General features: G+C 42.0%; 1 protein-coding gene across 2 annotated transcripts; it reads right to left on the bottom strand.

Annotated features, from left to right (window-relative positions):
* Positions 1-3,079: 3,079 nt before the first annotated feature.
* Positions 3,080-10,840, bottom strand: LOC115047349 (carbohydrate sulfotransferase 12-like). 2 transcript variants are annotated; one of them, XM_029508210.1, is made up of 5 exons: positions 10,784-10,840; positions 8,010-8,700; positions 6,848-7,000; positions 6,468-6,647; positions 3,080-6,197 (listed from the first exon to the last, which is right to left on the bottom strand). In XM_029508210.1, the coding sequence occupies exons 2-5, from the start codon at positions 8,373-8,375 to the stop codon at positions 5,649-5,651; spliced, it is 1,248 nt and encodes a 415-aa protein (XP_029364070.1). In that variant the 5' UTR covers positions 8,376-8,700; positions 10,784-10,840; the 3' UTR covers positions 3,080-5,648. The 2 variants fall into 2 exon arrangements, with proteins under 2 accessions (XP_029364070.1, XP_029364071.1); XM_029508211.1 differs by lacking the exon at positions 10,784-10,840 and adding an exon at positions 8,790-8,907.
* Positions 10,841-11,250: the final 410 nt, after the last annotated feature.

Raw genomic sequence — 11,250 nt, 5'->3', positions numbered from 1 at the left:
TCTCCTGACACATAGGGCTCATCCAGCACACCTACTGTTGCAAAGGTGGACAGACAGAGCTGGATGAATATTCTGGTCACACTACTGGTCACACTGCACCTAAAACCATTAGATGAAGTAACTGAACACACTGCAGTGGTGACAGATGGGTCTATTGCTTTTAATGTGTCTATAGTAGGGCTCCGCATCAGACACTCCCAGAGGGGGATAACATCCTCAGAGGAAGCTGTGCAGAATACTACATTTTTTTTAGAAAGGAGCTCGCTTATATGGTCGATGACAATAATTTCCTACACTAAGCAAAATATTTCTAAGTATTGACAAGAGGTTGGAAATATGATTCCACAGCTTATTACAATAAAAAGATCGAAGACTTTTTAATGCCCCTGCGCTTCCATAGTTTTCTCATCAACTGAGAGGGTGAAATGGTTTCTGGGGGGCTGGAGGGAAAACAACAATTACAGTTGACTTCTGATCAGTTTTCACCGTTTAAGTGCACAGTATCCACTGTGAAGTAACTTCAACTATTGTCATTTTTAAGACCTTACTTTTGTGAAGGAAATACGAGCCTCAATCAATTCAAAGCATTTATTATCCAACTTGTGATTAATGTCACCTTTTCAACTGAAGTGAAAAGGTGTTGCAGGTGTTGGTGTTGTAGTGGCAGATGTGGATGCTTGCAGCTCCAGAGTCAGTCAAAGTTACCTGCAGAACGACGACAGTGAAGCACGAACAACAAGAGAGAGAAAATACAAAGTTAATGTGTTGCAGCAGTATGAAATACATAAGGGAGGGAGAGGGAGAGAGAAGAGAAGTAGTCAGTGCCTCATGTGGTTCCACCAAACAGGAGCCTGAAAACAGGGATCACAGGATAAGACCATCTGTGTTAGATATAAATGTAAAGTATTTGAAGGGCTATTGTGGATTTCATAAAGAGTCAATGGACATTGAAGCTAACATAGGAGAGGTGTGATCTATTTTCTGAATCCTGTCAGTACTTGCACTGCAGCTAAATCAGTTGGAGGCAAGTTGAGGCGGGTTATATTGTGTTAAGTTGTCTGGCTCAGGAGGAGTGTCATGGCAGACAGACTCACTGGAATATGTGTCACTGCTTTCTCCCAGGAATTCAGCATAATGCATCTAGCAAAGACTTCTAACTAGTTTTTCTGTACTTGAATTTGTTAATAATCAGACCGGGCAATTTACATGGACATATAATTTAAGACTGAAAGTACCATAAGCTACTAACGCAGTGTTAGTCACTGTTCTTGAACCCTATTCCTCATTGTTTCTCTTACAAAAAATGACTCATTCACGGTACTGTGAGGAAAAACAAACTTCATGAGTCATTTTTTTCCATTTATGTCTACTAAGCGAATAAAATTTCAAGCATTGCAAACATTTTGTGACTGTGATTGTACTGATCAGGGGTGAATGAGTTGAAGAATGGCACACATTTTGGCAGACTGGACAATGTTCATTTCCATTTCTAAAGAAAGCCTAAAGAATATGATAAATCATCCTGGCAGCTGTGAGTAAGTTGAACTACCTTTTCTCTCGTTAATCTGTATGGAAACATGATTAGTGCTTTGATCTGCAGTACAAGTTTATATTAATATGTCTGCTGCACAAGGTGGTTGTGGAGGAAGTGTGAAAAAAAAAAAAAAATGAGCAGGATCCAACTTTGTCAATAATGATGAATGCAACAAGTATTTGAGAGAGCCATATTTCAAAATGTCTGGTCTTAAATCTCCACACCACAAATTTCATTAGTTTAATAATTATTGTATTAATATCACGAACCAAGACACTGGTGTAGCCTAAGGTCTTTGTTATCATTTCCTGTTTTATTTTGAAACCACCTTCCATGTTGTGTGTTAGCTTTTGTTCTTCCTTCCCCTCTGTGTTTCCCACCTTCTCATTTGTTTGCTGTGGCGCAATTAGTCCCACCTGTTTCCAATTAGCCTTTACTTCTGCGTGTGTTTGGTTTGGCTTTGTCAGTTTCCATGTGGTTTCCTGCTCTCTGTTCCTTCAAGGCTGAGGAAAATACTGCTCATTTAGGTAAGTCATACCACTGGAAGAGGAGTTTTGTTTCATTCCTGTGGCTTTGGATTCTGCTCAAAAAGTGTTCAAAGTCCTGCTGTTGGACTAACCTGCTCCATATCTCAGTGTTTGTGCTTCAAAGTCTCACTGACATACAATGGTCAAAATGGTCCGTTTCAAAGCAGAGCGTTTAACTCAATTTGAAATAATTCCAAACAAATTGTCTGGCACTTTCTTCCCAAAGCAGAAGAAAAAAAGCTTCATATGTGCAGGTCCTGTTTATGAATTATACAGCATAGAATTATATAGTTATTTATGTGGATGTCTTCAAATGTGCATCTGAAAACGTTGACAATGAGTCATTGTGCTTCACAGCAATATCCCCCAACTAATAGACGTGAGGCTACAGAAAGTGATGTACAACTAAATAAGCTTTTGTGCATCTGACTCGAGCTCTGTCAAACTCTGAGGCACTGCAGTTAGACCACTGTGTAAGTGCTCTACAAAGACCTACCAGCTCACCACGCTGATATTTATCTGATGAAGGAAGCCATGTTTGACTCATTGAGAAAGCTCATGTCACATTGAAACCGTAACTCGTTTGGTTTTACTTGATTATCCACAGTATTTTGAGGACGTAAATGAAACTGACATGCAACGTAATATTTTTAACAATCGGCTGTTCTGGGCTGTTGATATAATCTGCATGTGCCCATGATGCAAACTTTCTTAGTCATGCTGATGAAATGCCCCCCAAGCCTTCATGTCAATTCTGACTATAGTGATAATTCTTCTTCATGCTGCTGAATGTGACTAATTCCTCTCCAAGCAATATCTGAATAGAGGCTAACACAGCAGCTTCATGTTAATTTTGAAACAGTATAATCTGAATATATCTTTATTAAACTTAAAATTTTTTCCTCTCAGCTGAGGCAAGTGGTGTGCACAAAGAGAGACTAACAAATCTTCCCTCACACCCCACAACTTTTATTTCTCTTGCAACTGGACCACTTGATGCATGACACAATAATATTAAAGAAACCAAATGAACACGTTGCATTTTTCCCAGGAATGGGAGTTTTACCAAAAAAAACAAAAAACAAAAAAAACATCTATTCACAAAATAGATTTTGGTGTTTACCACTATTTGATAAGAAATGAAATGAGGTCAAAATGTAGGATGCGGTTTGGTACTGCAGCTTCAACAAACATTTAAGCTGTAATAATGTGGTGTTTGTCAAATCACTGAGGAAAAGTATGTATATCAGCAGCCAAACCCTCATTTTCAAGGCCCACTGTGACTGACCCCACCTTTACGAAACCAGACTGTATGCAGTTATATTCTGCCAATAAATAATATTTTGACCTTACAAAATTACTCAATTTCATAGATTTGCAGTGTGCTCTTTCAAAGAAAAACAGTAAAGAAAAGGGGAGGCAAGGACACTCGTAAGAAAATTCAATAACATAAAAATACAAAAGAGATATGAAAATACAGTACAACTTGACAAAAACAGTGTGGTGGATGACTTTTTTTTCCCTTTGCATAAATCTGCATTTGTGATGATAACACCTTGGGGGGGGGACAGACACTGATGTTTGATAATTCAGTCCTTTTCTGTTCAGGTTTGAAGTGGGAATTTCAAAAGTTTAAGATGAAAAATACAGAGTGTCATCTCACAAAACACCCCACACACACAGATCCAAAAGGCAGTGTGACAACACTGAGTAAATAGTGTGTGAACACATACATGTTAGTGACTTGCAGAACAGTGTGGCAGGAGCACGTCTTTATCACGTACAGAGCACACAGTTATCCAATGTGGTAAATGACACACAGAAATCCACTGGACACAAGCACTTTAGAAAGAACACTGGCAGAGTCCTCACACATAATACAAAGTCCCAGAGAAGGTCAGACAGTCCTGATGAAGGGATCTGTTATTTCCTAATTGGCCAAAACAATAATCACACAAGATAATAAAGGCCCAGTATATCAAATATACCTAGTTGTGGCTTCATACTGTATTATGCTTTAAGTAAAAACAAAGTCCTCCTACAAAAATACTTTTTTGCTGTGTAAATGTATGCAACCAAAGGCACTATCTTCTCTTCCCACCAATATAAATCATATGACCCAATCCTTGCCCAGATTGTGTTGTGATTAATCCTGACTGTAAACAAAGGCCAACCTTTACTTACATTAATTCAGACTCATGTTGCACTGCCTTTAGAGTTGTTTTTGAAAGGCTGATGATAACAGAAGCTGTTGCAAGATGTTTTCACACCAGGCAGCAGCATTGTACATACTCAGTAAGACTTTCTTTGTGTTATCTGTTCAGCTCTTTGCTACAAAACACTGCACTCCAGGAAATGCGGCTTAAAAATTCTCATCAATTTTGGGTGGGAGGGAGAGACGGGGTGGGGGCATCAGCACTGCTGCAGTCTCCAGGGTTACGGTTGCAGTTTGCACATTAAAACACAAAGTAAATATGGATAACAGTGACATGGAACCAACAAGCAAAAAAAGAAAATGTTCCCTTTTCTAAAAGTGTTTAAATAGACTTGTGCAAGTGCTTCTGAGATGAAGTCTTAAAAAAAAAAAAAAAAAAAAAAAACAGCTCAAACTCCAGTTTTCTGCCTCAAAGACGAGCTCTGCTAGACGCAGCTCTTCAGTCCAGAGTTCACAGGAGTTGCTGTGCTTCTACACGATGAGGCGGAGATGAGGCTTTTGTAATCATGCTCTGAAACTGTGGAATGAGGCAAGCTGCTAAGACACTATCAGAAATAACGTTTACTATACTTCAATGGACCTCCATGCTGAAACCCATATCAGGGCTGAGAAAGCAGGAGAGTATGTTGTTGAGGTGGAACTGTGTATTGTGTAACACATGAATATCTTCTGTGCATGAGGTATAAAAGAATTATGTTTGTGATTTTGGCACCTGTTATTAGGGCGTTGAATGAAAAAATCCTGTTCATGCTTTACATAAACATACCACTTCCACAATTTGAAATAAATTAGCTGACAACTAACACTCTAGTGCAACTATATTTAAACTGATTCAGTATCACCTTGTTTGCACTTACAGGGCCACATTTACGAAGCTACTGGGTGGCGTTGGCCAAAAAACCAAAAGGTTTTCCAAGTAAGCACAGCCTGGCATTGTGGCATCACTTTGACAAGGTTTCACTACAACATCCTGCTACAAAGCCTATGTGATCACCACAATTAGCTACAACGCAGCCGTGACATCACTAATCACAGGCGTGAAGTGACATCGACATTGGGGGTACGAAACACTCGGCATGGAGTTTTAAGGGCTAACTGAATGTGCAGCACATTATAGGAACACCAGATGACAGCGCAATCCGTACCTGAACTTATGCATTCTAAATTGTGTGCACATTATCTTTGATTTCAATCAAATCAGTGATGGATAATAACTGTTACCTGGCTTCACTTCATTAGATCAGTGGGTGTCCTTAATGATACGCACATTCAGTGTTGGAGTTCTGCATCATTTCATTCCCAAAAAACAAGGAAACAAACGAGAAAAAAAAAAAAATTGTATGTTGCAAAGCCAGCTTAGCACAAACTGGAGTCACTCATTCAGGATAGACTCTGGTCTGTCGTAGCCAAAAAGTCTGAAGTCAGGTTCATATAGCTTGTAGAGTTCTTTCCGTGCCTCCACAGGGACTGTGCTGAACCAGTCTGCCTCCCAGCTGCTGGCTGTGAGGTTCCTATGGGAGGTGGGGAACTCCACCACATTGTCCACACGCAGCTGGCGGAGCAGATGCTCAGCATCCTCTTCTGCTGTCTCCAAGTGACCCACAAAATCATACTGAATCTGGCATGGATGGCAGAGCCGATACACCTGCCGCCAGTGCTCATTAAAGGGTATATCCTTCTCTGTCTGAGGGTCTAGGAGGTACTGGATGAAATTAGAGAAGGAGGGATGGATGCCCACTGCAAACGCCTCATCCACAGAAGCAGGAGGGGTCGGCTGGTTGGCGTAGCGGCGCAGCATAACCTGTGCAAAGCGCCGATAAAAATCGTCGTTGCGCAGCTCAAATTTATTCCGGTAGGCAGAGATGAGACGCACAAAGGGGTCCCTCACAAAAAGAAACTTTGTGTACTTCTTCAGCTTTACCTTCAAAAATAGTGCATAACATATTACTGTCACATATATATATACAGATGAAGCAACTGATCATAATAAAGCATCTAAGGAAAGGGCATGCATAGACAGACTTGACATCAAGCTAGTTTCACCTTTTTACTTTAAGTGACCACTGTATTAGGGTTTAGACGGCTCAGTGAGAAAACAGGGGCAAATCAAAAAGAGTAAAACAAACTTTTAAGAAATGACTACAGCAGTGGATAAATTTTATAGAATTGTGGTATAAATATTTTAACAAACCTTCATGAGGTGCCTTGCAAACTTGCCATAGCGTTTCCAGAACTTGTTGAATGTAAAGTGCATGCTATTGTTGTGGACCAGGTCCCTGGGTATGGCCAGCGGGTCTCTCTGGGGAACACCGTCCTGCAGCAGGCTCTCACTGAGAACTATCATGATCCGTTTCCAATTAGTGCAAGCCACCTGAGTGACACAAAGTCAAGGAAAAATATTTGCAGAAAACCTAGTAGAAACCACAAGGGCATAACATGCTCAGTATGTCTTTGACTGGACAAAGACATACTGAGCCGGATGAGTCGGATTTTGTTGCATGAAGAAACTGCGGCTCTCATTTGATGTAAGAACTTCAAATAAAGCAGTAGACAATAAAAGCATTGGCATACCTTAGGAACATAGCAGTAGATGATACCATGCCTGTCATCCACGATGAGGTGGTCCAGCTCCTTGTTGGGAATGTCATCAAATGAGAGGTTTTTGCCAGGAAACACCATGCTGTCATTAGCACACATCTCCTGTAGTAACCGCCGGCGTTGCTCCTGGGTCATCCATGAAGGAAACGCACACAAATTTATCATTAGCAGCTAAACTGTATGAATCTGATCATATTTCTCATAATTTTTCTTAGAATGCTCAAACAAATCAACACAGAATCACTCTTTCACTGTTGGTATGCATTAAAATATTGGCACAGTTTACTCTCAGCTGTTGTACACATTTCAGCATAATCTGGTTAATTAAATCACTTCTCAGTATGAAGCTTGATTACATAAGCTCATCAAACTTGACAAAGATGCAGCGACACTAATACCAGGCTACTGATTCAATCTTGTGATTGATCAGTGAACCAGGTCCTGGCACACAAATACAGCAAAGCTCTGCACGCCCAAAATAACAGGCCACTGAAAAGACAAACACAGGTGGAGCATGGCTAAGGCCCATGTTTTGTTTTTTGTTTTTTTCCTTTGGTCCTTAAAAAAGTGCCAACTGAGACTATGTTATATCCTAGCAGAGATCTTAAGCAGCTGATGACATTAAACATTTGCTGGTTAAAATTTAATGATCCTGGTACAAACATTCTGGTATTAGCTAGAAAGAAAGCTACAATAATTCAGCTGAATTTGATTGAACATTATTCTAAAATCCGTCAATATTACAAGGCGTAAAGCCTACTTCAATCCATAAACGCAAATGACTTTGGCCTTGGTTGGCTCTCTAAAATGATATTTGTGCAAATCCTTCCAGTGTGAAAGTCAGGCGGCATTCATACTACATGAATCAGAAGACCAGCTGCTGTCTAATCAGCTTCTACATATGTGATTGTTCTTGCTGTGGGCAAGTTGTTCCACAGTGAAGCCAATAACATTAACAATGGTTTTGTTCTGTTTAAATACTTTGAGAGTCCCTATGAAAGCAGCTACAGGAATTATTTTATTCACTTTATTCAGATGCAGCTGATACTTTCCAACAATTCAAAAGGCTCGATTAACCATTTACTTCCACTACTACTCCTTCTAATGAATAACAATAATCATTTCAAATATTAACCTGTCTCTCACGGAGCTCTGCTGCCACTGGAGTCAGGTGAATCTTCCACTCCCGTCGTGGTATATACCGCTCTTCTGCTTTCTCTGATTGGTTGCTTGTGTCAACGGGGACAGGGTCTGTCGGCTCTCCAGTTCCTGGTTCTAAGAACTGGTTTACGAAGGCATCAATGTCGGACAGAAAGGATGGTGTTCGGGAGGTTTGAGGCTTCTGCTGAGGAGGGTGGTGTGGGATTTTGGGGCCCGGCGAGACTGGAGTGTGCAAATACAGATGAGAAGCTCCAACATCATCCCAGTAGATGATGATGAGGAGGATCATGAAGGCCGAGCCCAGCACGACAAAAATGCGGAACATCCTGGATGTTCCCATAGTGACTTTTTCTTTGCTACAGGATCACCATAGCAACAGAATAATGACTATATAGGGCGTTTCTACAGCATCGCCATGGCAGCAGATTGGAATGGTTACCTGGATCTTCTTATTTGATCACCAGGGTTCTTGCTACAAGGTCACCATAGCAACAGAGTCAAGGTCCAGAAGCTCTCTCTCACCATGGCAAAAAATAAACGGCAGCTAGAGAAGAATCTGTGGTGTATCTTATCATGATGCTGGTGCACTGCAGGAGTGTGCTGCTCAGGAGTGTGACCAGCCATTCACGGATTAACGCTCACCTCTGCTCCACGCCTGCAGCACCCTGCACACAGACACAAAAGAGAGAGAGAAAGCCACCTTAATTTAGCTTTAGCTCAAGAACCACTCCTGTGTCTGGATTAGATTCTATACCTGTTTTAGCATCAGCTTCCACATTGTCACCAAAAAGCCATTACTTTGTTTCAAGCACATGTGAAGTAGGAGAAAAGACAAACAGGCAGAGAATTTAACAGAATAGACAGTGTCAACTGTGCCAAGTCACACACAGAAGGCAAGTAAAATGTAAAAAAAAAAAAAAAAAAATAATAGACCAAGATGTGAAATAACACAGATTTATCTTTTAAGTGTTTGTGAGCATCCCTGGCTTTCTTCCCTTTTTAAACGCCTCCCTATTCACACACCAATGTATCATAATACAGATTCAGGCTACAATCACTCACATGAGCCAAGATATACGTTCTCTGCTGTTACCAAACAGCCTGAAAACTAGCACAAAATGAGTGGGTCTCCGTTTAGTGGTTTTAATTCTCTAGCAAGGCATACACCAAATTTCTGCTTCACCTCTCAGAGCTGACCAAACTCCCACTCCAAACAGTGAAATCACAAGTGGTTGTCAAATATCTGCATACCAAGGGGCATGCAAGTGGTGTTGTCCATTGCACAAAGGTACTGCTGTACCCACATCAGGCTTTCATAGATTGTGATACAGCTTTGACACACTTTAATACTGAGCACCGCCAAAGTCATAAAAGCCCCCAATGTTAGCAACCTTTGAAAGGCGGCCAATAGCAAATATTTTACACACCTCACCAAGATACGTTCTGTGTGTACAAAACACACTGAAGCTCACTGTGCTCCTGCAGTCCACAAAATAGTGGACAGCCATGACTCTGTGGATAGCAACAGAAAGATCCCCTGAAGTCGCCTAAAGGACAAATAGTGTCTGTTCCACACATGGCTTATCTCAGTCACTATTAAAGTTGGTAATTACATTTTATGTCTGGCCTACGTTCTCCTTCCCACTGAGGTTAAAAGTCAAAGGGTGTCTCTTGATTCATTCCTACAAACTTCTCTTGAGCAACAGTCCTCACATTACTGTATTTCCTCTTTCCTCATGCCAAGACGGCGCCACTGAAAAATCATGGGTTCAACAGTATGTACAGACAAAGAGGTGTTATTTGACAGGCAAAATTAGCTCAAACTCCAGCTATAATAAATGCTATTTGCGTCTAGTAAAATAAAAAGTCTGTACTTAATTTTGACTCTCCTTTTGTATTTACTTTTTAGGTGATGAAGCATGTGTAATATTTAGAATTTGAAAATCAGTTTTAAAAAATATCACAATACCATAGAACCAAATGTTGGCTAGCCTGACATATTGTCATTATCAAAGAACGAAATGATTAATAATGCATCTAATATTTAATTATTGAGCCCATAAAAGCAGAATCTTCGAAAGTTGTCTTGCCACCTCGATAAGAATGACCCCATGGTACTCTACATGGCGAAGTGAGGTACTTTTGGCAGTTTCCATCATTATTTTGCTATCATCCTGCAAAGCTACACCGGGATGCTGCTCTGCTGCCGTTATCCCGGCTACATCAACCCTTCAGATGCCTCAGTTCACGGCTCGTGCTCCTCGGTGCTCCCATTGTTGGTGAGGCTCTGACTCTTCGTGGAGGGGCTTGACAGCTCGTGTTTTAGTCCACGGCCACATTACCGCCGGGAAATAACGCACTGCTCCACGAAGAACCGTCCGGAGCCCACCCACCGTCCCGTCCGCCGCAGCCGCCGGCGGATGCCAGACCGGACACAATGTAGGCTTTGAGGACAGAGCAGGGACGGGCTGTTCCCTCTCAGCCTGTGGCCAGAGCCGGTGTCCCATTAGCTCGGACGAAACGAAGCGAGGCGAAGGAAGAAAAAAAAAATAACCCAAACGACATAACAAAACAAAAACAAACAAACAACAACAACAGCAAAAAAAAGAAAAAAAAAAACAAAACCCCATAACAGGTCTCATCCGCGGCCGCAGCCAGTGAGCATAGCGGTGTCTGGGTGGAAGTGGGAGCTGCTGCGGAGAGCGTGGAGCTCCCCCGGCTCCGAACAAAGGAGCAGCACCGCCTCACCTGGTCCGTGGAGCCCGCTGCCAGCGCCGCGTCAGCTGAACCTGCCTGCGCCGCGAGCCCCCAGTTTTATCTGAGGAGATGGAGCGGGAGCTCTGCAAACACCGCGAGACTTGGGAGGCTGAGGTTTCTGCAGAGTGAGATCATGAAGGGGGGAAAAAATCTCTTTTCTGGGTCAGCGCCAGCCAGCATAACACGTCTCCCTACCCGAGGATGATTTATGCAGACAGCCCAGGGCCCCTCTCCCTCCCTGTGCCCTCCCACCGGAGCAGTGTGCTGAAAATACCCCGCTGTACCTGCATGACACAAATGTCACCCACGCTGCAAAAACTAAACCAAGGAATGTCAATGAGGACGTGAGGCTGTGGGGATCACGGTCTGTTCCTGCAGCCTCGGGCCGATGCGGTTAGAATCCTGTTATATCTGATCTTCTTTCATCCTCTAACATGAAACGTGGCAAGGAGCCCCCA

Source organism: Echeneis naucrates, chromosome 8 (assembly GCF_900963305.1).
Source record: "Echeneis naucrates chromosome 8, fEcheNa1.1, whole genome shotgun sequence".
Taxonomy (NCBI): Eukaryota; Metazoa; Chordata; class Actinopteri; order Carangiformes; family Echeneidae; genus Echeneis; species Echeneis naucrates.
This window is presented reverse-complemented; position numbering and strand designations above follow the sequence as displayed.